Here is a 27100-nt window from a genome sequence, read left to right as displayed (position 1 = left end):
AAGGTGACCTTGAAGAACTCAGTGGATGGAAGCCTAATTTTAATGGATGTTAATATAACCCCACTCTGCACACCTAGCAGATATTTTAGAATTATTAAAAACTTTTTGAACTATCGTGTTAACAGACAGAATGACTGAATGACATGCAAACCCTACAAAAAGATAACCTCCTTGGTACCGATAATGATGGGTAGCTCAAGACTTCTGCACAGTATTGTTTTCTATTCATTTGGATAGAAAACACAGTACGGGCGCTTATTTTAAAATAAACAATTTAATAAACGTAATGTGATTCATATTTCCCCATCAAAAATTACTCAAACAAGTCAACACAGTTTGCCTTACAGCTGTAAAAATAGTCAGTCGTGTTAACCCAGATTATTTTAAATGTATTGCATCCATTTAGTTTGAGTTTTAACAGCATATGGTCAAATATTACGCATTCACAATAGTTTGTATTTGTTTTTGGCAGGTAAATATCCATCACATTAAATCTGTGAATTTAAACAATTGCTAAATAAATTATTATAATTAAAACGTATAATCTCAAAAAATCTTCCAAACATTTCGTCATTACATATTACATACTCTTTTGCCAAAGTTTCTTTGAGAATAATATTGTAGGTTAGCAACCCTAAGCAGTCACAATTAAACAAATGCGGTGTACCACATTAACACTAATTAGAACAGACTTTAAATTCATCAAGCCACTTAGCCAGCACATGAATGTAAACAAAGTAATTAGCGTACCTGTGCAGAGGACGCAGTAAAGTTGACATCACATCGTTTGCACCTTGCAAAGTCTTGATTAACGCAATCAACCTACAGGAGCCAAGTGGCCCCAAGGTCACAGTCATGCATCTTTTGTCCCAAGATTCATTAACGAGGCGATAAGCCGTTTATGAATGTGGAAATGAAAAGCGAAAAGAATCCTTAATCAGTGGGTGATTAAGAAATGCTGAAAATGGCATAATGGGTGCTTTGGATTGTGTCATCAGTGACCTGTAATGATCTCTGAACCACCGCTCACTTTGTGTTGGTGTAAATCTTCAAAGACTGTCTCCAGGGCAAATTGTAAATCACTAACTATAGGCACTGTGGGATGATTTGCCCAACAAACAAATACACCGGTGCTAAAACTCAAGTGATTAAACACAGATTATCTTTTGATTGGCAGTGGAGTAGTGTTTCAGCTGAGAGAGATGGTGTTTTAAAGTTCTAATTTAGTTTAACCAATGCTAGCAAAAGATATTACTTTATGCAATCCTTTATCTGATGGACCCATTTGAAAATAAATGGTTCCATTTGTGTGTAGTTTCACATTTGATTAGCTCTGCAAATAGAGAACGAAGACAATACTGAACAAATTAGCAGACCACCCTATTGGTCACTTTTCATCAAAGCACCACAGACAAAATACTCCATGCTCTATGTAAACAAATATTATTTATTTAAGGATTTACTGATGTTTCAAAAGCTGCCACATGTCTAAAAAACGGTTAAAATTATGTTATGGTAAATGCAGGATTATTAAATTAGATGCTTTAAGGAGTATGGAAGGCAAATTTATTTATTTTGTGTGAATTTCACAGTTTATTTCCAGGCTATGTAAACCCATAGGTGTTTGATAGAATATGCAATCAGCCAGCGCATACAGCTTATCAGGCCTCAGCTTAAATATTTTGACGGTCACCAGGTTGCTGTGTTTAAACTGGGTATCACAGTGAAGAGTGGATCTTACTGAGAAACCAAACACTGCATGCAGTGGCATGTGGACCCCAAATTATACCAAATTTTATTGTCTTTCTAACTCTAATTTGGTCTCTGATGTACAAAATGAGCTATCAGGAATTGAAGCAATCAAACAAACAGGTAACCACCTACAACTGAAGAGAGACGCCCTTGTACTGATTGTAACTAATGTGGCTAAACACCACACAAGTTACGAGTTCACCTAGCTAACAACATTCGCAAATGATGAGACCAGAGATGTAATCTACTACCACACTCTGACATGTACCCAAACCACCAAACTTAATAAACTAAAAACACAAATAAGTGTTTGAACAGAGGGCAGCCAAGCTACCCAGTTTGCTCAGTTTGCTTAACATGAGTAGCAAGTAAACTCAGACATGTAGCGTAAGTAAAATGCTGGTGCTGCACCAAAAACCTCCTTGTGATCTCTGTGGATACAAGCAGACTTCTGTGGTCGCCTGTTGTTTGTATGAAAGACACCGACTTGTCTGTAAACTGTTGCTATTTTGACTTCTGAGCTGTATTTAAATAAATGTGTAACAGACACTGCTTGCCTTCAAAGTAAAAACTCTGCCTTACCAACACTTAAAAAAAAAAATCAGCTTTTACTTTGAAGTTCTTCATTTCTAGTTTCCGTCGCACTTTTTAAAGTTTAATTGCTACTTCACTTTTAGTTTGCTTGCTTCTGGAGACAAGTAACCTCCAAAAACATCTTACTGGCTGTCCACATTTGGAATACATACTTTTTCCTAGCGACGACTCAGGTGACAGCAACACAAAGAATCTGACTGGTTTTCTATATAGTCTGCTTGGATAACTGTAGCTAACTGGTAAAATGCACTCTCACTGTGTCTGCTCCGTTAGGTCCTCCACTCCTTACCTTCTCTATCTTGTTTTTTGATATTTTGAAGTGGAGTAACAGGGCACGCATACTTATGTGATATGGAAACATTGTCCACTTGCAAAGATGCATCTCCCCTCTAATTTGCTCCACCTAGAGCACATCGGACTCAGTTTCCTTCCATGCGTTTGCATTTTTATTGAATACAGTGCACGGCCTCTGAAATTTGCTGCGTTCAGTCAAAGCACACACAGTTTGAGAAGCGGGATTTAGACCAGTAAGTCACAGGTCCAATTACCTTTCATGATGGATAACTTGAGGTGTGAAATTAAAATCAGCATTTTCCCTTGCCTAGCTTTCATTGGTATGCCCCTAAAAGGGTGCTCCAGTGATGCTGCTAGACCCTCACATGTGTGGCGGTGAACTGTACTTGTGATGTGAAGCTTCCAGGTGTGAATATATGGGAAAGAAGCACTGCGTCTCGCAGAATGAGCCAATTTTCTCCATTTTTCCTCTTTAAAAGGTTCAGCTAATTTCTTCTACTCACTGCCTCACATTTAACCACTGAATGCATGTGGCTAATTGTACCTGTACTGTATTAACTTGGGTGATTAAGTCTGTCATACTGAGTCAGCTGTCTGTATCATTTCAGATAAATCATGGATGCACACCCCAGAAGCTTTGGCCAAGCATTACATAGCCTACAATGCCAAGGTAGGTATCTCTCTTTGCCTGCTACATTTTAATGAACTCTGTCAGAGCAGGGCGACTGCAAAATAATGAAACAGCGAAGAACTGCGACACTTTTATTGCAAGTTGAAAAAGAAGTCTGTTCTTTTGTGGCTCCCACCTTTGTCTGTGTTTATTCCCTCCAGTCATGCCTGTTAAATCTCTCTGTCTGTGTGTCCCACAATGCAGTTCCCCTGATAAGCACCAGGCCTTTCATTGCACTCTCTGGTATTGTCCAGCAAATGAGCTTCACTGCCCATAGATGCATTGTTTTAGGTTGAGGCTGCATAAAAATTCCTGACAGAGACGGCTGATAAACCTCAGCCCCTCTCCTCAATGTAACAATAATTTGGATTTTTTTTTTTTTTTTTTTTTTTTTTTTTTTTAAATGACATCAGAAACAGCAGTATGCGACATTACGTGATGGCAGAGCTTCAGTTCATCCTTTGTCTTTTTTTTTTTTTTTTTTTTTTTTTTTTAATAAATAGGACAGGGGGAATGAATGAGAGAAAGAGGGGGAGAGAAAGAAAGAAAACCAAAGGGGAGAAGAGACGGTGAGAAGGGGGGGGAAGAGAGAGAAAAAAAAAAAAAAGAACTCCTGGGTCACCTGTATGGAGAAAAAAAGAAACAAACAAAAAAAACAAACAGAGGAGACAGCAAACAACAAAGAGCAACATAATAATAGAGAAAACAAAGCACCATCACAATAAACTAGCTAGTCATAGATATCAATATTTACTAAATAATAAACGATATTGTGCAGCACGCAAGATAGACAGCGCACAGTGTGCTTTGAGGCAGCAGCCAAGAAAGCTTTAGTCCGCGTCTGTGAATACCCATGTGTGCATACCTGTGTGGATCAGCATGCTTGCATTCCAAATAATTTGGATTTTTAATGGTGTTTAAATTAATTCCCTGCCCACACACCTCAAGTACTGTCAAAAAATTGATACCGTTGTATTCGTCTCTCATAGTAGCTGTTGTCTCTTGGTGCTGTGATGCGGGGAAGGAAATCTTCCTCATCAAAGTTTAATTTGAAGGAGACTCTGTCTTTTAGCCTTCTTGATTTGTTTATTTTTAATGAGTGTGTGAACAGAGGGGGATTTAAGTAAAGTGGCACATGCACACGTCAAAATAGGTAAGAACTTTGGATCTGATGCAGGACTAACTTGTAATGAAATGGCTCTCAGGCTTGCCTGGAATCAGGATCTGCTATAAAACACTGGGGGAAAAAAAGGTGTTTTTCAAATATCCAGCAAACACCCCTGGAAGGAGGGACTGTGTCCCTTGGGGAGGACTCCCCTGTCAAGCTGGTTTTCTGCTTCATTTCGACAGAGTTTTCCTCCTATGAGGCACAAAATCTGTCGGCCTACATTCTTGTGCTTCACAAATGCGATGCTGGAACGGAGGTGGAGCTCCAAGACTGCCTCCAAAATATCCCTGCAAACTGCTGAAGCTCCCTTCCTGCATGCAGCAAAGAAGCAAAGGAAGCCGGCAGAAGGCACATCTCTAAAATCAAAGCACATTGTCAGTTCCTATACTCGCTGTATTACTTTGAGTGATGAGATCCCCGTCTGGTTAAATTTGCTGAGATCTGAGTAAAGGACTCATCAGTGAAGGAATTGGGGGGGGGGGGGGGGGGGGGTGCTGGGAATGTGCTTGGCATGATCTCCCAGGTTTCAAGCACTCAGTACTGTAAAAATAAGCTCAGTTAGCAGTTCACTGAACAATGTGCCAGATAGTTAGAGCAGAGAGAGAGAGCTCTCTTTTAGCCTCAAGAAAATGAACCCTTTTTCTTTATTTTCAAACGTTGACAAAGACGTAAAATCTTTGATAACTTCAATCATTTCGATTTGACGGCACTTCAAAACTTTCATGAACTGAACCTGAGATCAAATCCTAACTGTGATATAACAAGAAAATACTAGAATTTGACTCAATAAAATCTGAATTTCTTGGAGGAACTACACCACACAGTAGACAAAAATAACTATAAATGTTTTGAAACGGCATCACAAACATGATCTAATATCTTATATTGTTAAATGCGACCTAGCAGACAGCGACAAACTGCAGCTCCTTTTCAGAACACCTGCCAATCAAAGTAGCCACTCCCCTAAACTTTATCTCTGGCAACAATACATCACCCATCATGATGCCCCTGGTGTAAATGTAGGCTGAAAAATAACTTTAGTATTGCGTGCAGGTGATAATAAGCTAATTGGAACTAAAACTGGTGACTGATGGCTGATTCAAGCGTGTTCATCTGTTTTACGGTTTAAGATCCTTCGGGTAAAGACTGAATTGGGAATACACAGAAGATGGACTTCATGTTTTTTGTTCACTGAAATCGCAATTAAGTGATCGTTCCTTTGGTAAAACAAGCAAATTAAAAGAAGCTGGAAAGAGATTTGAAAGTTATTTCCATCTGTGCTAGAAAAATGACTGAAATGATTCATTTATTATCAAAGTGGATTGTCGCTGATGAGTTTTCTTCTTTTGTAATTTACTAAACGTATTCCTAAGAGGAATAAAATATCTATATCAAATTACTTTAATTGATCATGTTTGAGTTCAATTTTAAGAACAATTGTAGAACAGGTAACACAGGAAGTCTCCCTCGCTGATATTTGCAGCAGTATCTTTACATCCACACCAATCACAACAGATCTGCAGTTTTATATTCATGCTAAATCGTTATGCTGTCATCAGTAAATCACAGCAGCAACTTCCCAGCTAAGAACTAAGTCCACTGTTTTTAAAATGTATTACCTTTAACTTCTTACGCAGTGACGACTGCTGAGACTGAAGTGAGCTTTGATTTCGGTGGTCTGCCAGTTCTTTGATCCGATCGGACAGTTATACAAATTCTAACGGTGCTTTTTATGAGCAGCTTCAGTGTGATTGACCTGTGGGCTCAAAGAGGAAAGAGGATGTTGAGAGGTGAGCTGCTAGATTTGCCATGTCTTTCATCAGTAATCATGTCACATTCACAAGTCACTTAAATTATGCACAACACAGATCCTGCCCTTTCTGAAGGTGTATAAGAAAAAAAAAAAAAATCTGAGAACTTTCAGCTTGGAGGAGTGAACACCGGATGGATGGTGAGTTGGAACTGAGCTATGTTGTGTCATCTGAGTGAACACTTGAGACCTGCCACAAGGCTGACACGTGTGTGTCTGCAGTTGAAAATGTGAGTTCTTTCTGCGGGCAACGAGAGGTAGGGCCGGTTCGTTTTCAGCTGCGTGCACCAGTTGATGGATGAGCCTCCGAGCTCTGTTTGCCTTGTGAGACCTCCCCAGTCGCAGCCCAGAATGCACTGGTCAGGAACAAGTGTTACTCCACTCTATTCTGGGCATCTGTCAGCAGCACTCCCAGAGATGAGCATAAGTGTGGAGAGTACATTTGTCACACCGATGCAGAATGCTGACACTTTGCTCTGAAGCCTCAATCTGTCTTCTGGCTCTATTGATAACTTGCAGTCTGGTGTTAGTTCACCTGTCTTACTGCATTTAGAAAGACGTCAGAGGCTCTCAGCCACCAAAGAGTTACACAGACACGTTTTGGATGGAGAAGCTATATTAATTGATTTGATTTTTGACGGAAGGGTTCTTTTATAGTGCTGTCAGACATGTGCAAGATTAAAAAAAATACAAATAAATTCTGTATTTCACCTCTTGTTATTACAGCCACGGCAGCTGGCAGTGCGCACTCCAAATTTTTATGGGTATTAGCACAGCCAAGTCATTGCCTGCATCACAAAGATTTTAATGTGTCACAGAGACAGTCAAACTGCCGGAGCTGCTCTCAGCTTCCAATGGGAGACATTGTTATTTTGTTTGTGCCAGCCTTGAAGGCTCTGACACCAGTGTTTTTGAAGTCTGATATTGGAACAGGCTCCACACATTAAGCTCAGGAAGCAGCGAAGCAACCTGTGTGACTGCAACAATTACAACTGTTGCTGCCAGATGGGGCGCACGATGTTCAGGCTCAAAGGTTAACGGCTCCATCTGTTGGTGAACAGCAGAAGTGCTGCTCGTGTGCGTCTGTGTGTGTTGGTGTGTGTTCATCCAATCCTCATGTGTAAAAGACACTTTTATAACTTTTTGCAATACAGGAAATGCAAGATGATGAAGAAGAATATATACTAATGCCTTCAGGATGTGAAAGGTCATCTACATTTATTTGAAGTCAGAGTGACAAATTGGAGATTTTAGTGACTTAAACGTGAAGCTCCACAGATTTTAAACTCTGAGAAAGCCTCTTTCCTACAGTTTGATAAAAGATCCAACTCATCCTTTATGGATTCATTTGTTTACCTAGTTTTTGGCCAATGTCCGTAGGCCAGAATACCAAAGTACACTGTAGCATTTCCTTTAGGAGCACAGAATATGATGCACTGGTGCCAGATATTGGTATTTTTATTAAAACATGTCGGTGCTTTAAACCCTGACTACGTTGACCTATCACAGACTCACTGTGACAGACCTACCATGAAGAAGAAAATAACAGGATGAATTTGAGCACAGTGAATGAAGCAAATCAGAGAGGTCATAAATTGATTTGACACATTATTAAATATTATTAATACACACACTGACACCTCACCTGCTTTTTGAATTTTAGAAGTATTCTTCATCATCTTCTTTGTATTGGGCTATGTAATTAAATACTTGTTTACACCTTTTGTTTTACTGTGTGCGTCTTTTTGTTCTCTTTTCAGTTCCTTGGAAACACAGAGGTTGAAGCTCCGAAAGGCACAGAAGTTGTAAAGGATGCAGTCAGAAAGCTCAAGGTAAAGCTAGTCTCCAGATAGCTGTAGCCTAAAGGACAGCAGAGCATTCTTGAGTGACCAGATTGGACAAGGGGCTCAGAGCAGGGGAGGTGGGAGTGAGTGGCAAGTGCCCCCCTCCCTCATCTGCCAGCACCAAGGTGCCCTTGGAGTTTTTCAGCTCCTAAGCTGTGTAGAACTGCTGGATAAGCACATTAGTTTGTTCAGCCCCCCTTTCTCAGCGTAGATGTAAAGTTTAGTTACAGGAAATACTCATCAGGAATAAAAGCTGCTGTTTCAGGTTCTAGCCTGAAATAAATCATTAAATCACCATAGCTGTAATAGTAAAAGACTCCCTGCCCTGCATTAAAGGGCAAGGCATGCACAATTATACCAGATCCAGGCTGTATGATACTGGCCCAATAGCGGCCCAGTACAGACAATGCAGGGCGTGGCGTTAGGAATGAAAATGTCCATCATGGACAGCAGTTGATTGCTTTATCTTGGGTGTTTTTTCATAATGGACTTGGTCTGAAAGCATTATGGTTTTGTGACGTCTGTGATGTTGACCAGTATGAGCACAGCACGCTCTACCAGCTGTGTGCAGCTGTAAACATGACAAAGCGTAACAGGAATGATATCGGTACTTTGCAAGGCTGAAAGCCAGCTTTTTTTCCTTACATGGCCGATGAGGAAGGAACCTGTAGTATGTCATAGGTATTAGTCAGAAAGAGTAAGATTTCCTGACTGTGTGAAATCCTAATCCAACAGAGTGACTGTCATCACAGAGAAACCGATCATGCAGTCTGAGGCTGGCATTAGAATTCTTCTGAACACAGAGAAGCTTTTAAGAGGCAGACTTTCCCCTCAGGAGTTTTGGAGGCCAGCCAGAGTAATTAACATGAATTTGTAAGGTGGTCAGAAGTGCAGTGTTAACTGTCTACTGCTTAAAAGCCTACCAGGAGTAACCCTTGAAGATATTTTCTGAACTGAGCAGATGCTGTCATATTTTAGGCCGGCGTATCAAACAAAACGATCGGGTGTGGACCAGAAATTAGTGAGGGTGGTCTCTGTCGATGAAGCTACCCTTGGGAAAAACAGGAAACTATGCTAATGGTCATCAAGCCACATCTTTACTGATAAATCCTGACATGTGAAAAGTCATCGTTAGGGGTACAGTTGTCTTTATTGGGGAACGAATTAAACGAGTTGAAGATCTGGTACCACTATATCTTTTTGGCACTGGTGCTATGCAGGTGATTCCAAATCAAAACCAAAACAATGAGCTGAAAGACACTAAAATAGATGGAGAAGCGTGGAGGAACTGAGGGAATAAATTTGTTTTTGTTGGTTTTCTTTTAAGAGCTTTCTCATTAAGCATTCATGTTACATCTGTGCCTAAGACACATAAATTAGCCTTGCTTTGGAAAACAAAACAAACTTATTTATTGAGGACTCACTTTAAGCTGAAGTGTTTAACTTTTGTAAAAATGTTAAGTTCTATTATATTTGACCCTGTCAGAGCCCATATTTGTTTTCTTTAATTAAGGTAGAAGTGGTCAAAGTTGTAGAGGTAGTATAAGTTGCTAAACAACCGTTTAAGAAAGTGCTCGATGAGTCACTTTGACAAACAGCCTCATTTGTAATTTAGGGCTTCCTTTGTGTTTAGTACACAAAGTTTCATTAAACCTGCCCACAAAATTGCACTTAACCTGGGTTACTCTCCAGACACATACTCCTCAAGCTTACAGACATCTAATCAAACCTTTAAGCATGGGAACAGCCTGAAACCTGGGCAGCTCTCTTTGTCACGGCTTCTTGGTAATGCGGCTGCACTCGCTGCATGCTGGCCTCCCCCCCGTCTTCTCCTGCCAAGACCTGAATCTCTGAGGCCACTTGGAGGGGGAGACTTGTTTTTCCAAACCCGTACCTCTATTGTTACATTGCATTTGATCTGCTTTTGACCAAGGCTCCATGGTTACGCTCCCAGATACGCTGGCAGTCGGGACGACATTAGCTGTGCTTCCTGAGATCATGTGCAGAGAAAAAAAAATGTTGCAACTTCAGAGACAGCCTCAAAGGCACATCTCCATGGTTTAGGTCAAATAATATACTCTTCTATCACTTAGTATATATAAATGACCTTTGGTTTTGCTCAAGCAAGAAGCATCTCCATGAAACACACATTTATTGTCCTCTCACTCTCTCCGTGTCTGGTCATGTTTGTGTCTGCAGGCTTTGAAATGTAAATGTATTAAATTATATAAACATCAATTTACTGCTTTAGTGTTAGAGGCTATATAAAAGAACTCTTAATGGAGGCAAATGGTAAAGCTTCTGATTACTTTCTTTTATCCATTTTTGTGGCAGGAGCAGATACTTAGCGAACATGTATCTCTAATTTCACAACTGTGTAACCGCTGAAGGCAGTGAAAGTAAAGTGAGGATGCTTTTGAAAAGAATGCTGACTTTTTTAAAGTGCTTTAGGTCTCAGTTGCTTCCATCTCTTGGTGTAATCTCAGACTGATTTTGTGATGATGATGTGATCCAATTTGTGGGGTAGCATCTTCTTTTAGCTCCTGTCTTTATGATTTCGTCTGCTAACTGATCCATGCCAACACTTAAGCCGGCTGCCTGAGATTGTTTAGGTCTGTCTTGTGCCCCCAAAAGAGCCCTGACCCAGCGAAGGACAGATGCTGAATTGGATAGAGATCTGGGGAATTGAGGCCAAGTAAACACCTTGAACTCTTTGTTCAGTTCCCTCAATCCATGCCTGAAAAGTTTTAGCACTGTGGCAGGTGCATTATTCTGCTAAAAGAGGCCACTTCTGTCAGGGAATACCACATCCAGCAGGGATCAGTGTGACTAGTGTTTAGGTGGGTGGTACATGGCAAAATACCATGCATATGAATGCCTGGACCCAAGAGTTCTCAGCATTACACCAAGTTGCCCTCTTTGCCTCTTGTAAAAAAATCACAAATGCACAAAATGTAAAAGATGAAACATCCTTCCCTGACTAGTTCATTGTGTTATTGGTCCATGCTCTCACTCTAAAGCTCATGTATGTTCTTTGAGTGCTGCACAGAAGTCAGCTTTGACACACTCAGCTGGTCTGAAGCTGCACAGCTTCATATGCAGCCATATAAAAAGGTTGGGTGTAATTTTGGGTCTAAAAAGTGAAAGTCATGCAGAAGTGCCTCAACTGTGCATATCAATGAAGAGAGATCACTTGAAAAACATCGAACATGATTTATTGAGATGGAGAAATTAATATATTTGGCGATTAGTCTCCGATAACCCATCATGGCAGGACTGAATCCCTGCAGTAAAAGGATTTAGGACAGTGTCTAGACCAGAGTGTAGAATAGCTCGCTTGAATAGAGCTTTGGCTCAGGTGTCTGAGGTGGAGATGGGGAGGAAGTAGGATGCACAAAGGAGTCTGAAAGGAAGAATTACAGAGAGGACAGATTTAAACCATCCACCAGGCTCAAAGAAGGCAGGCAAGAAGATGATTGGAAAGCAGCAGACACAAAAGCCTTATTTGTTCACTTTTGAGCATTCCAACATTTTTACTTCCATAGGAATTCAGAGGACAGGTAGCAGCCAGGTGATGCTAATCAAATACAATCTATTCAAGGCGTTTTGGCAGAAGTGTAGACCAATATTCCTCCACAATGATCTGAGAGACTGATAAATACATACGGAGAGTGATTACGTCAAGCTATCGTTGCTAAAGGTAATTCTGTAAGCTACTGAATCATGGGGTTGTATTTAGTTTTTCACAGGTCCACATAAGGGAAACCAGCTTTCAGCTTCTGTGACCTCAGCAAAAACCTTCCTGATAAGATGGCTTTAAGTCCTAATTACAGAGTGTTGTTCATTTTATAAAATATGTTCCCCATTAGAATCAAAGAAGTGAGATAAAGTACGCTGTTGCTTTGTTATCATTGAAAAGCTTGAGCGTGCTTTGTCTTCTTGTTTCTTAGTCAGATCCTCACCTTCCTCCTCACATTTGGTTTCAATGTTTCCATTCAGCTCATAGCTTCACATTTGGACTAACCAATATCCATCTTTTATATACAGTTGATGTACTCTGTAAGCTGGGATGCACATTGTGCCTCAGTGCCTCTCTATCACATCCATATTAAGGTTTTAGAAATTTGGAGTTGATGTTAGACCACACGGGTCAGCCTTTATTCTCCGCATGCATCAGTGAGCCTAAGGCGCCATAACCCACACATAGCCCTCACAACTGGCTTCTGGTAAAGTCGCTGTGTTTCTGTTACAGCCATTTTCTGTGTCCAACATGTCAGCTTCAAGACATGACAGTTAACTTTCTGTCTAATATATCCCACACCTTGACAGGTGCCATTGTAACAAGGCCATCAGTGTCATTCACCTGTCAATGGTTTTAATGCTGTTGCAGTTTGTAGATTTTGGATTGGTCAGATTCTCCCGACAAACAAGTGTCAGAATCTTGTGCTCTGTACTCTATCTTGAGATAAAAAAAAGGAGTTGTCATATTATCAGCTTCTTTGCATGTCTTCTCAACTGACAGCATACACTCCCGTTTAATTTCATTGGTTGTTGTCCTCAACTCGCTGCCAAGTTCACTTTGTATTTATAACACTTGGCAACAAAATGAAGAAAGACTTAAACAGTTTTTTGGCAGAGAACAAAGATGGACCCACTACATGGTTCACACTTTTAATTTCTTCTGTAAAACAGCAAACTTTAATGATTGCATTTCCCCCGATCAAGTCTAATTAGCATTTAAAGATAATATGCTGCACAGAGGTTTGTGTCTACACTGATGAGAACAGCATTCAGTTTTACTGCTGTTTTTTCTTTCTTTTTAAAGCAGCAATAATCATAATCTTTACATGAACAGTGCCTCAAATGACAATGTGTACTGTAAAGGGAATTGTACTCAAAGTATAATCATCTCAGCTCTACTAAATGTTACATCTCTGAAATCTTTGGTTTGGCTTTACTCTTTGATTCAGACTCTTAGCAAACATGGCATGTCCTTTCCTTACAACTGCATCTGTCATGCCACCAGCATAAGACACCTCGCTAATGTCAATAGCTCTTGCTTTAATATTTAGCAGCTAAAGTGAAATGTGGTCTCAGATATACTTAGAGAACAAAACAGAACAAGTGTTTACGTTTGTACTTTGAGCAGAAATATGACAAACAGTGCCAACACATTCATCGTATCTAAATTTTTGAGCTGGTTGCAGCTTTAAATGCAGAAATCCAGGATATGATAAAAATGTCTTACCATGCTTTTACTGTAGCTGTATTTGTGTGTCATGTGGCATACTTTCTTATATGCTAATTGCACTTTTATCATACTAATTTTTCCTCTTGCAGTTTCAGAGGCACATCAAAAAGTCGGAGGGACAGAAGATCCCGAAAGTGGAACTTCAGATCTCCATTTATGGCGTGAAGATACTAGATCCCAAGACAAAAGTGAGTCCAGAAAGGATATAGGCAACTGTATATGACAACTGTGATTATACGGAAAATAAACACTGTGAAGTCATCTCTCATATGCAGAGTAAATAATAAATGCTTTATTTTCCCCCCAGGATGTGCAGCATAACTGTCAGTTACACAGAATATCCTTCTGCGCAGATGACAAAACCGATAAAAGGATATTTACTTTTATCTGCAAAGACTCAGAGTCCAACAAACACCTCTGCTACGTCTTTGACAGTGAAAAATGTGTAAGTCTCTGCCGCTTCAACAAGCTTGCTTGTTTCCTTGGATACAAATGTGAAATACATGAGTCAGATTGCTGAAAAATAAGGTATTTTGACATCTCACAGTTAACCTTTCACGATCAGCTTAAGTGAAAACTACAGCTGTACTCACATTTATTTAGTGTTTGAGCCAGTCTTTGTTTCCTATGTGCTTCAGGCAGAAGAGATAACTTTAACTATCGGCCAAGCCTTTGATTTGGCCTACAAGAAGTTCTTGGAGTCTGGAGGCAAAGACGTGGAAACCAGGAAACAGATTGGAACCCTGCAGAAACGAGTGCGTCTCACATCCAGCTCACGGAGCTCGTTCGCTCACACACACACACACACTCTGACAGCGTGTACCACCGTGCAGATGCATTGATGTTTTTATTAATTAATGCGGAGCTTGTTTCTATTGATTGTCTTAAATCATCCAGTGTGGACAATTAAGCTGTGCTGATAAAAGGAAAAAAACTGTTAATGAATATTAATGACGCAGACTTCTGTTGTAACAGAGCCAGCCTGTAGTCAAATTATTGTACGCCCAGCTGAAAACACGGAGCCGTCCCATGGGAAGTGTTTAAAATTGGATTTGTTCAGATATTCATATAAATTTGATCAAATTGGGGACGTGATGTTTTAGCTAAACACCAGCCTCACGTGTACTTTAACCTCAGTTGGAGGACTGTGGTTAAGCAGACGTGTATTCAAGTGTGTTAAACAGTACAGCCAACTCAGCAGTTTATGAACATGTACACAGACATGCAGACACAGAGCCATGTTAAAAGTTTAGTGATTATTGAGTTCAAATTGTTCAGCATGAATAAACATCTGCTGATAAAGACCTTGTGATAGAAGCAAAGGTCCAGAAATAGCTATTGAGCAGAGCTTGGCAAGGATCTACCGTTTATTTTGATTTAATCCCAAAATCACTTCTGCTGCCCCCTGCTGGTAATACTCAGCAAAGCAGCATGTGTGTTCTAATACAGCGGTCCCCAACCTCCGGGCCTCGGACCGGTACCGGTCCCTGAGTCGTTTGATACCGGGCTGCGAGACTTGAGGCTCAGGTGTGAAATGTATGGTTTTCAGGGTTCCCATTTGAGTAACATTTGTTAAACACTATGTAACCTTACAGGAAACAACTAAACTAGTGTTTTTGTTGGCTGTTTTAAAGGTGTTTATAATTAACTTACATTTTTGCATATTTTGTCGATAATTTTAGTTATGACATCATGGCAGATTTCTGTGTATTTTGTTGATATGCACTGAAGTTAGCTTGCTAACTAGCCATTGCTATCCTATACCTTTGTGGCTTAAAGCTGTGTGGAGTTGGTTACTTATCAACTTGTCTGATGAGTTCACAGACGTCATAGGTTTTTCTTGATTATTATAATCTCAATATTTCAGCAAAGTCTCAGGAAAGATTTGTTGAATATCAGTATCTCATTGTTGACGCGACAGCTTAATTACTTAATAATAGTTAGTTTTTAGCAGTGTGCTAAAGTACAGTGTTTTGTCATTTGTGTCGAATTCTGTTAAAAAAAAAGACATGTGAGCAGTTCGAACGTGACTCTGTATCATAAGCAAATTACACAAATTGCACTTTGACATCAAATATTTTTCTGCACTCTGCTGCTGCCCTGTGTCCTGATTCTGTTTGTATCTTTTGCAGATTCAAGAACTGGAAACGGAAAACTCTGAACTAAAGAAACAACTGCAAGAGCTTGAAGAACAGCTGATGATAGCACACGTACCTTCAGTAAGAACAAACTGCGTAGCATGCCAAACTTCAGTTTAGAAAAGTAGATTTTACAGAAGAAAATGAGACCTTAGACTTTGATTTCTGTCCTTTTCAACAGCAGTTACTGTAGCCACGGGGAACAATAGAGTGACTGCATTACAATATCCAATATCTGCAATATCCATCTAAAACTACCTGAAGTGTCTGTTATACCAGGCAAAGCAACGCCACTAGAATCAGCTGAATTGTTGAGTTGTACAAAACTGCTTTTGTTCCTTTTGAGATGTTTAATTCAAAGACTTTCATTATGTACGAAACAGCTGACTAATGTAATAGCACTCTTTAATAACATAATCTGTGATTCAAGCATTCTGAATGAGCCAGAAGTGCACAACCTAAACCGTCGTTTAATTCTAAAAGATTCCTGATTTAAACTTAAATTTAAACTGTTGAGTTTTAAAAGTACTTTTAAGGACAGCTGGCTTTGCTGATTGTGTTTGTGCGATTAAATGCACGACTCCGGTTTGGAATGACCAGGCCTATCTGGAGGCAGGCAGCAGGGGTCTGTATCTGAAGCAAAGCAATTACACACCTGATTGGTCTGATGAGGAATGCGATACATTCAGCATCTAATTGGGGCAAATGCCAGCACTTGTGACAGCCTCCTGAGAATGCAATTACCCACAGCTCCCCTATTCTACAACACTGAATAATATTGTCTCTGTCTCTCTCTTTCTGGTCATTTCCTGTCTGCGATCTTTTTCTCAGCCGCTGCACATAAACGCAGCTAATGAAGCATACATGCTGCAGAGGCCGTCCTCTCTCTTCTGGTGCCACAGCATCAAGTCGCTCTCCTGTCTGGAAATCTCCTCTGTCACTCTCACTCCTATGAGCTCACCGGAGTCCAACCTGTCCACCGGGCTACTAACTCCTCCGCCTGCCAAACCCGCTCTCCTCCCTCCTAAACCCAATGAGGGCTGCAGCATCCCGCGGCCTCGCGTAAACACCCTCCGCTTCTCTTTTTCTGTGCTGTCTCTCTGTCCCTGGAGCCTTGTTATCTCCTGCCTTTGTCTGTGTGGTGCTTGTGCTTCGTCTTCTTCTTCTTCCCTTGCTTTGATGCAAAAAAAAAAAAGAGAGAAAAATAGCTGTGTAGTTTGTGCATGGGTGAACTTACAGGTCTCTGCCGGTGGCTCAACCATTACTTTGTATGCAGGCGGGGAGTATCTCAATGAAGCCGCAGTCGACAGACATTTTTGACATGGTTCCCTTCTCCCCTGTGACACCACTGGTGCCCACACCAGCCAGCAACGGCTGCCCACCCCCTCCACCCACCACATTGCCACCAGATATAAGTAAGTGAAAAACTTATTTGCATTTCGGTGTTTTAACCCCTCCCCCCTCGATGTGCCTCCTTGATCATTACAGTGTTGATCTGCTCTGTGCATGTAGGTAAAGATTTGTTTGGTGCAGAGCCGTTTGATCCGTTCACCTGCGGGGCAGCTGACTTCCCTCCAGACATCCAGTCAAAGCTGGATGAGATGCAGGTGAGCTCATCACTGTGTCTCTTTCAGAAGAATTGCAGGCAGGCTGCTTAAACTGTGAAACTGTTTTCTTCTTTTTATTATCACAACCATTACTTTGAAGATTAAAGATTTTCCCCTTGCTTTCGTAAATAAAGGCTTTGCGCATCACAAGCGACGCCTTAGCTGAACCTAGTAACAGACTCCAGTTGTCTAACCGCAGTGTAATTGCCTCCACATCAGTTCCACCATACAGTACACACTTTATTACAATAAATAATGTTTGAGTAGAAAAATGCAGTAGCAATAGAAACAATTTGTGTGGAATTATCTAATGAGGAAAGGTTTAGTGACTCATCAATGGGTAACAGTAGCTCCTTTATTCATTTTAATCAGAAGACACAGAAACACTAATGTGTTCATAAAAGAGTGTGTTAATTAAAAGTGTTTAGTGTATCACTCTGTTTTCCTGCCTGCATGAAAATGTCGTGATATTACAGCAGAGCGAGTTCAAGCAATTGTTGTTGTGTTTGGGATGGAGCCATAAATTAATATTGTAGTCAGATCTGTAATATAAAAAAAACCAATGGTGCTTATTAGAAATAAACTTTTGCTTTCAGACTGCGTCTCAAACCTTTGTGGGGTTTGCCAAAAATTGAGAGAGCTAAAGGAGCTTGTGTTCAGTCATTTAATCCAAAGCGATAAATCGGGATTTGAATATATGATCTCATGTATAAGATAACAACTTTTTTTTTGTTAAGTGTGTGAATTTATCTTACACCCACTGTAGCAGATTTGTGTTAACAGACAAATGCACGTTCTTGTTAAAGGTCAGTGAGTGCAGAAGTGGAATTAATTGGATCCATCATTTCCTAACAAACTACAAAAGTGATCCTGAAATAGTTTCCTTTAGTCGGTGGTATTTATTCGCAGGGCTTCCTGTCCTGTAATTGGTAATGATTAGAAACACACCTCGCAGCCTTGTTAACAGATGAGACTAATTAAGTGGATTTGTAGCGGTGCTTTTTTTCTGTTTGCAATAGCAGGACATGGGAAAAAAGGGTTTGAAAAGCTGCTGCAGCTTCTGTTTTCGTGCTGTCACACAGTTATCAGTGTAGTTACACCATGTTCACATGAATCTGTAAAAACCGCCTGAAAATGACAACATTTGCTTTAAAAAGTTGTGACTTCAAAACTGCGACATCCAAGGTTCAGTTTGTTAAACACCTGTTGAGCTTTGGCAGCGTGTCGCCAGTAGGAGGCAGCGTTGCTCTGATGTTTCTCTCCTTCCTGTTCTTTCTCTTCTTAATGACTAACAGCTGAACGTATCTCTTTCCCTCTCTCACTCGTAGCGGCAGAGATGGTTCGTAGTCCTTTACCCCCTGCTTGTGCTGTTGTGTTTTCGTCTTGCACGCTCTGAATGCAGCTGCACGCGCTCACATTTGCAGACTGCACCGACGCTGCCAGTGCATCTGTGGCAGCTTCATTAGCTCAGCTTTCTTCATGACTTACTCTGTGTCTTTTTGATTAACAAGAACAAATACGCACTGCTTAAGCTTGAAAATATTTGTTTTGCACATAAACAATGTTGGGGGTGCATGACGGCCTCATTTGCAAAATAAGCTCGACTTACTTTGATCTGCTATAATTGAGTTTTCCTATTAGGATTCATGCCTTGCCGTTTCTGATCTTGTCTAAAATGCATGACCCAGCATGATGCGGTGTCAGTAGCATTTAGCTTGTCTTTGCCTCTGAGGTTTTTCCAGCGGGCCTGAGTGTCTATAAAAACGGCCCTGTGTGGCTTCATGTCTTCCAGGAGGGGTTCAAAATGGGACTAACCTTAGAGGGCACCGTCTTCTCTCTGGACCCGCTAGACAGTCGCTGCTGATGCTGAGAAGATGAACCCTTCGAGGTGCACTTTCAACCCGTTTGTATGAAGAAGAAGTGCCAAAATCCACTCCACGGTCGAGTCAAGATGTCACAGTTTTCATCTTGAGGTTTATATGCATTTGCATTTAGATTGGTTTTCGATATTTCAAGGTAAACTCAGATCCATTATAGTAAAGAGCTATTTTTGTAATAAAAAAAAGACAAAAAATGCGTATGGAGGTGTTAGTTTTGAGTACCTTTGCTTGCACAGGAGGAGACAGTTGTAAATAGTGGATATGTTCAATGGTACACTCTGTGGCAGAATTTTCATATGTGTGTATGCACCGTTTGAATTCTGTATTGTCAACACATTCCTGTTTGTATGCCAAACACAAGCTGGCAAGAAAAATAAATGGAATCTATATTGTGACAAAACCTTTGAGCTTTTAACATCGCATATTTTACTCCACATTAATTCATACGTTATGTAGTCGATTAATCCAGCCTGATATTTTCTTTTGTTTTTTTACTTCAGTGACCTTTCCGCTCTTTGTCCTTTGTTCTGTTCAGATTTTGACCAGATTGAGTTGCCATTTCGGTGTTTACCTTTCATTTTCTGCTCTTTTATCTCTGTCCAGCCAGTTCTATTCCTGTTATTTCACTTTTGGTTGAATTGACTTTGCTGTTACAGATATTAAAGAAAATCCTACTATGAAAACTGCTCCTCACTCATTCTTCTGTGTTATATAATTTATATCTGACTTTATTTGTATGTGGCATTTGTTTATGAAACATTTTCTTCAAGTGGCAGAACTACAGTGGGGCAAAAAAGTATTTAGTCAGCCACCGATTGTGCAAGTTCCCCCACTTAAAATGATGACAGAGGTCAGTAATTTGCACCAGAGGTACACTTCAACTGTGAGAGACAGAATGTGAAAAAAAATTCCATGAATCCACATGGTAGGATTTGTAAAGAATTTATTCGTAAATCAGGGTGGAAAATAAGTATTTGGTCAATAACAAAAATACAACTCAATACTTTGTAACATAACCTTTGTTGGTAATAACAGAGGTCAAACGTTTACTATAGGTCTTTACCAGGTTTGCACACACAGTAGCTGGTATTTTGGCCCATTCCTCCATGCAGATCTTCTCGAGAGCAGTGATGTTTTGGGGCTGTCGCCGAGCAACACGGACTTTCAACTCCCGCCACAGATTTTCTATGGGGTTGAGGTCTGGAGACTGGCTAGGCCACTCCAGGACTTTCAAATGCTTCTTACGGAGCCACTCCTTTGTTGCCCGGGCGGTGTGTTTTGGATCATTGTCATGTTGGAAGACCCAGCCTCGTTTCATCTTCAAAGTTCTCACTGATGGAAGGAGGTTTTGGCTCAAAATCTCACGATACATGGCCCCATTCATTCTGTCCTTAACACGGATCAGTCGTCCTGTCCCCTTGGCAGAAAAACAGCCCCATAGCATGATGTTTCCACCCCCATGCTTCACAGTAGGTATGGTGTTCTTGGGATGCAACTCAGTATTCTTCTTCCTCCAAACACGACGAGTTGAGTTTATACCAAAAAGTTCTACTTTGGTTTCATCTGACCACATGACATTCTCCCAATCCTCTGCTGTATCATCCATGTGCTCTCTGGCAAACTTCAGACGGGCCTGGACATGCACTGGCTTCAGCAGCGGAACACGTCTGGCACTGCGGGATTTGATTCCCTGCCGTTGTAGTGTGTTACTGATGGTGACCTTTGTTACTTTGGTCCCAGCTCTCTGCAGGTCATTCACCAGGTCCCCCCGTGTGGTTCTGGGATCTTTGCTCACCGTTCTCATGATCATTTTGACCCCACGGGATGAGATCTTGCGTGGAGCCCCAGATCGAGGGAGATTATCAGTGGTCTTGTATGTCTTCCATTTTCTGATGATTGCTCCCACAGTTGATTTTTTCACACCAAGCTGCTTGCCTATTGTAGATTCACTCTTCCCAGTCTGGTGCAGGTCTACAATACTTTTCCTGGTGTCCTTCGAAAGCTCTTTGGTCTTGGCCATGGCGGAGTTTGGAGTCTGACTGTTTGAGGCTGTGGACAGGTGTCTTTTATACAGATGATGAGTTCAAACAGGTGCCATTCATACAGGTAACGAGTGGGGGACAGAAAAGCTTCTTACAGAAGACGTTACAGGTCTGTGAGAGCCAGAGATTTTCCTTGTTTGAGGTGACCAAATACTTATTTTCCACCCTGATTTATGAATAAATTCTTTACAAATCCTACCATGTGGATTCATGGATTTTTTTTTCACATTCTGTCTCTCACAGTTGAAGTGTACCTCTGGTGCAAATTACTGACCTCTGTCATCATTTTAAGTGGGGGAACTTGCACAATCGGTGGCTGACTAAATACTTTTTTGCCCCACTGTATTATAATGCTGTAGGCTCGGCTAAAGCACAATGACGCCCTTGAATTTTTCCGAGTGCCATCACGACATTTTGTGTGCGATTGCCATCAGCTTACAAAAGGGAAACATGAAAAAAAATGGAAGTCCTCTTAGCAATAGGAAGTACAGAGTCCATATGTTTACATGTCACTGCTCTGTTCTGCAATATCAAAGCCTCTTTTAGCCAATATGCTTTTGTGACTTTTAAGTACATATAATGAGCTTTTAAGAGTTAAGATTTAGGTCTGTAACAGCGGTATTGTACATGGTAGCTGCAGTTAGCGTGGTTAGCTTTCTGCAGGGTGTGTAATACTGCTGGACTAATGCAACTAAATATATTGACGTTTTCTCAGGATAGTAAGTTAACATTGATAGCATCTCCTCCTCCATAGAACCAAGCTCATTAATGCTGCTCAGTGAAAGCTTTAACTGATGCAGAAGTTGGGGGTTGTTGTGGAACTGTGCTTAGCTTGCAGGTGTCTCTTCACATTTGCAGTAGAGGTCTTAAAAGCTGATGTAACTTAATCACATTGATTACATGTTGTTCTCGTCTTTTTCACTCACTAATACAGAATGTGTCATTTTGCTAGTTAAAGTGCAAATGCACACTAACAACAAGGATTTGATCCCTGTTTTTCTCTCTTGCTGAAGTCACAGCGGTCACAGACTGTGGCATTACAAAAATGATTTTGACCGTGTGCAATGAACTTACACTCTCAATGCCTTTGATATGGTTGCTTCAAAGACTGGTGTCAGGTCTGTGACCACCTGCAGTTAGTTGTCAGAGATAAGACTGGTGATGCCTTCTGTCTGCTGTCAATTTGCTATTGAATATGGCAATTTCATCCAGTCTGCTTGGGATAGTACGGCAATTAATTATGATAAATTGTGAAATCTACAAATTGCCATCTGCATACACAGAAATTCACATTAATTACTTCTATTAAGAGTCCAGCCAGAAACCTGAATGGGTAGATTTTAAACAGAAGTTCCTCCACAAATAGTGGTGTAGTTGCTGCAGAACAGCATGTTAATTGCAAAAATGACAGAGGTATTTTTGCAACCTTGCCTTTAATCACCTTGCTTTTGCCCAATGATCAGACCCAACAAATATACCCCCCCATAAAATTATGAATTATCTTGCATAATTAGGCTGTTGAGTTTCTTTACTCATTTCAGTTATTACCAACAAAATAGTTGCATGTCTAAACATCTGGGAATTACCCAGATGATTTTATTTATTTAGACAGAGATCCCCTCCCCCTATGTTCAGCATAAAGTTACGCCGATAGTTGCCTCGCACCAAGACACCTGTGCAATCGCCTTGCAATCATAAGTGGTCACCCAAAAGGTTGACATTGCACAATGAATGAACCTCTGGGCAAGTAGCTGATCACTCCAACTACTTGAAATTCATCATAAATACAAAAACACTCAATGCAAACACCGAACAACCCAGTATCTCTTCTACTTTTACTCAAGTGTGACTGAGTTTTAACCAAAGAAATATACCACAAATAAAGAAACTTAGTCACTTGAATTTAGCAATAAATGTGTTGTGTCACTTTCTAACACTTTACCCTAAACACCTTTTATGTTCATCATATGTTTTCACCATAAAATGCTTTCTGCATACAAAGTTATCTATTTGTGCCCAGGTAACCTTTTTACTTTTTTTGCCAACCTGTCACGTTCCACTAATCGGAGTCCTTTGCTCCCATTAGTAATATCTCTACCTTGGGAATGGCTCCTTTTGTGTTCAGTCTTTAGCTGCCATATCACTGCTACCTTCTGTGAATGTCCCATGAGCTATAACTATGACATGAGGTGCAATAGCTCAGATTAGGTCCAGTGTCTAAACAGATTTTCCTCATATATAAGATTCACCTTAACCACTGGGGTGCTTAAGCACATCACCACAGGCAGGGAGAGAGTGATTCACTCAGTTGTTGTCCTAATTCTTCAGTTGCTACAGTTGTGCTGTAAAAAAAAAAAAAAAAAAAAAAAATCACATCTGATTTTCTCTTTTTCTTTTCTCTTAAAACAAAGTTTCAGGTCTCTTGGGGCTGCTATCGTAGACAATTTATAAAGATCCAAAATGAAGTCTACTCAAACAAGAACAGGCAGAGAGAAGTATTTTCAATATTTATTTTCAAAGGAAGAAACGCATCTGCTTCCAGTGTGGAACCCCCCCTCTTCATCCTCTTCCTCCTCCTTCTCCTCCTCTCTGCCTTGGGGGTGTTTGCAGGCAGCCATGCCTTGCATAATTCTAACAAATCTATAATAAATATACTCAAATTCGAACCAAATGGTCACAAGAGAATTAAAAGCACAGTCAAAAAAAAGGAAAGATGTAAAACAAACTGTTCACATTGAAAACTTTGTGTAAAAAGTAAATTAAACTAAATATGAATTTAGGTGCAAAACTGGCCAACGCAAAGAGCCTAACTATACCTGAATCAATATGACAAGAGCTTAGGGGGATTAACAAGCATTTAGTTTAATTTGTTGCATAGCAAAAAATAAAAATTAAAAATACAAAGCAAACAGGCACACTCAGCCGTCTTATTCTATAAAACTGAGTATTAAAAAAAAGGATTTCAAGAGCATATATGTCCAGGATACTTCAAAGGGGGAGCTGACATGCATAAAAATCGAATACTCTGTGCTACCTTTTAACTGTACCATAATTGTATAATTGAAGGGGGGGGGGGAAAAGAATTACAAATCACCACACATCACTCACATGACACCTCATTCATCTCCCCATTGTTGACAGAGAGATCTTTATTGGCATCCCCAAACCCTGCCCTGTACCGCGCAGCTGGGAGAAGATCACAACGGTCACACTACTTACAAAACAGCACCTGTGTGAAACAAAAGATTTACATGTAGTGTCATGGTGTTCTCAGTTCCGGTGACGAGGTAGCTAACACTGAGTGACTGACAGTCTTCATGCATCTTTAATGTTCTACATGGTTGGTACAGAGTTTTGAGTAACTAGATACAGACATCGGTTCATCAGAACTCTCATGAGAAAATACCTGCGCCAGCGAACGCATAAGCGGCTGTATTTGTTTCCTCAATAGCACCACAAAGATGTTTTATATTCAGACAATGAAGTAAAAAAACAAAAAGAAAACAGAGAAGTCTCTAAAAAAATTAGTAGTGGTGGGACATACGTCGTAGTTTCAGTGGAAACGTTCTGGGCTTACGAACAGCAGTCATAATAACAGTTTAAAGCTTCTATGTTCTTTGGCGAAATTAAAGGGTAAGCTCTTTGGACCTCGAAAATGCACAAAGCTTGAAGTCAAACATACACAAGACGACAGAGGAATGATTCTGATTTTTTTTTTTTTTAAACCAATTTTTCATGTAAATTCCAAAACAAATCTTTGCCGTCTTGAACTGGGTCGAAAGGCACAATAAATATCTCGCCACAGGGCCACAACAGTCCTCGGTACTCGTATGTACAACGTGGCTGATCGCATCAGCTGTCAGTTCAACAGTCTCGGGATTCTCCTCGACACTTCCCTTCCCTGCTGACGCCTTTACAAGAAGCACACGGGCCCGATGTCGACGCCGAACTCTTGATCCCGGCCGCCAATGTCCACGGGGGCAATATCCACAATGGGAAGTCTTGCTGTTTTCTGTGTCCTGTACTCAAACACGGTCTTGCCCCAGTTGCCATTTGCTTGCTGTTAAAGAGATAAAAACACAGGTTCGTCAGTGAACTCTGTGAAGAGAAAGGCTTTCAAATCCTGAAATACATCTAATTCCTCAGTTTGTTCCCTAAGCACACTGTTCATTTTGTGTTCGTGTTCATGCACATACACTCACCTCCTGCTATAAATTAAGCTGAAAAACTCAATTTGTATCAACCCTGATAGAATCTGTTAGAAACTGCTGCCTACTTTCACACCCAGCAGACACCAAGCATCATTATGATTTGACTGATGAAGACCTGTCCAGTATTAACTCACTACTCAATCTTCATTGTCAGGCATGTGTTGAACTACAACAGTTGAAACGCTGGACTTACTGTGCAGGAGTCCTCCACCACTGTGTATCTGAACCGGTTGTTTCCCTCTGCTTTGAGCTCTAGGTCGTTGGAGCCTTTGAGGATCACGGCTTTCTTTAAGTTGCCCGTCTTGTCATCCATGTAGCCCACAGAGTTCTTGCAGTGGTACGTGATGGTCTGGGAAACCTCTTTGGACAGCAGGCGGATGAAGGTCATCTGCACTGCGACGGTGTTTGATGGCTGATCTTTGTTGCCATAAGCAAACTAAAAGCACAAATTTGTACAACATGTTAAGTTCTGGATTGATTTAAAAATGCTCTCACACACACACACACACAACTAGTGTGTAGCTGCTCACATGTGTTCCGCTGTTCATGTCGGCTCCAAACCACACAGGCTTGTTCCTGGAGGAGGTCCACCACACTTTACGAGGTATGCTGGATGGGTTGGCAGAGATGCAGGTCTCTCCAGTGTCCATGTTGCAGTGCACTTGAATGGCATCCTCTGCACTGCCTTGGTTTGGATCCACCCAGTACTCACCTACATCACAAAATGGAAGCATTGAAATAAATTGCACTTCCAGAAGTAGGGATATACTAAGTCAGTGTCTACATGAACGGACCCCTGGGGCTAACAATTGGTATTAAAGGCACATATCTGTTTCCTTGAGCACTTAAAGGGTACATACAAGCTCCCAAGCTGTAAATGGTACCATTTACAGCTTGGTATATACCATAGGTATATACCATTTCCTCAAGTTTTTAGGATGACTGTATGCAATTGGCCTCCTTGGAGACAGACCTCTGCTATAAATTCTGGGTGACTTCCTTCCCGAGTTATTGGGTTCTCAAGATTTTCTTAAAACTTGAGGTCACGGAGATTCAAACTGTCCAAGGTTTTAGTAGATGCAACTACAGTATCAATTTGAAAATCCTAAGTCGCCTGTTCTTGAGTTATCACATTCACACGTGTCCTGCTTCCTTATTCACAAGGGGTCATCACAGCATGTTTGATCTGGCAGACTTTTTACACCAAATACCCTTCCTGATGCACCCCCGGATGGATTTGTGTCCCCTCCTGGGATCAAACTGTGGATCTTTCTCTTGTTAGGCGCATTATATTTCATTATATCCCAGCTGGACTATTGTAACTCCTTATACGCTGGAGTCAGCCAGACCTGCCTGGCAAGGCTGCAGTTGGTCCAGAATGCTGCAGCTCGTCTTCTGACACATACTAAAAGATGTGAACACATTTCCCCGGTACTTGCCTCCCTTCATTGGCTCCCTGTCCGCTTCAGAATTAATTTTAAAATTTTATTGTTGACCTACAAAGCCCTGAATGGACAGGCTCCCGGGTATTTGTCTGACCTCTTGCAGACTTATACCCCCCTTAGATCTCTTAGATCAAGTGATCTTTTGCTTTTAGCTGTACCAAGGTCGAGGCTGGTTCATAGAGGTGATCAAGCATTTGCAGTCGTAGCGCCTAAGCTGTGGAATAATTTACCCCTATACATCAGACAGGCTCATACTGTCAGTCTTTTTAAATCTTATCTTAAAACGCATTTTTATTTACTGGCTTTTAATACAGCATGAGAGTTATTTGTTAATTCATATTTTTTGGTGTTTGCTTTTAATACTCTAAGTTGTTTTATTATGCATGTTGTATTC

At 40.7% G+C, this 27100-nt stretch overlaps 2 protein-coding genes across 9 annotated transcripts in view; one reads left to right on the top strand and one right to left on the bottom strand.

Annotated features, from left to right (window-relative positions):
- The window catches only part of LOC147312002 (PTB domain-containing engulfment adapter protein 1), a 93876-nt gene extending 74185 nt beyond the window's left edge, over window positions 1–19691 (top strand). For 7 of the 8 annotated variants that reach the window (XM_086266791.1, XM_086266789.1, XM_086266792.1 and 4 more), the window contains 10 exons: window positions 3249–3310; window positions 8049–8120; window positions 13473–13571; window positions 13691–13828; window positions 14022–14138; window positions 15516–15602; window positions 16353–16583; window positions 16798–16936; window positions 17034–17128; window positions 18921–19691. In XM_086266791.1, the coding sequence (XP_086122917.1) occupies window positions 3249–3310; window positions 8049–8120; window positions 13473–13571; window positions 13691–13828; window positions 14022–14138; window positions 15516–15602; window positions 16353–16583; window positions 16798–16936; window positions 17034–17128; window positions 18921–18992 (1112 nt within the window). In that variant the 3' untranslated portion in view covers window positions 18993–19691. The remainder of the gene's footprint in view (window positions 1–3248; window positions 3311–8048; window positions 8121–13472; window positions 13572–13690; window positions 13829–14021; window positions 14139–15515; window positions 15603–16352; window positions 16584–16797; window positions 16937–17033; window positions 17129–18920) is intronic. The other variant, XM_086266797.1, reaches the window with a different exon arrangement.
- A 4196-nt stretch (window positions 19692–23887) lies between these two features.
- Window positions 23888–27100, bottom strand: part of col5a2a (collagen, type V, alpha 2a) — a 41798-nt gene continuing 38585 nt past the window's right edge. The window contains exons 52-54 of the mRNA XM_086265604.1: window positions 25792–25973; window positions 25455–25697; window positions 23888–25110 (exon numbers count right to left, since the gene is read on the bottom strand). Of these exons, the coding sequence (XP_086121730.1) occupies window positions 24964–25110; window positions 25455–25697; window positions 25792–25973 (572 nt within the window). The 3' untranslated portion in view covers window positions 23888–24963. The remainder of the gene's footprint in view (window positions 25111–25454; window positions 25698–25791; window positions 25974–27100) is intronic.

This window comes from Aulonocara sp. 'chitande type north' Nkhata Bay, linkage group LG16 (genome assembly GCF_057382095.1).
Source record: "Aulonocara sp. 'chitande type north' Nkhata Bay isolate Kocher_YH1m ecotype deep benthic linkage group LG16, A_spYH_male_GT1.1, whole genome shotgun sequence".
Classification (NCBI taxonomy): Eukaryota; Metazoa; Chordata; class Actinopteri; order Cichliformes; family Cichlidae; genus Aulonocara; species Aulonocara sp. 'chitande type north' Nkhata Bay.
This window is presented reverse-complemented; position numbering and strand designations above follow the sequence as displayed.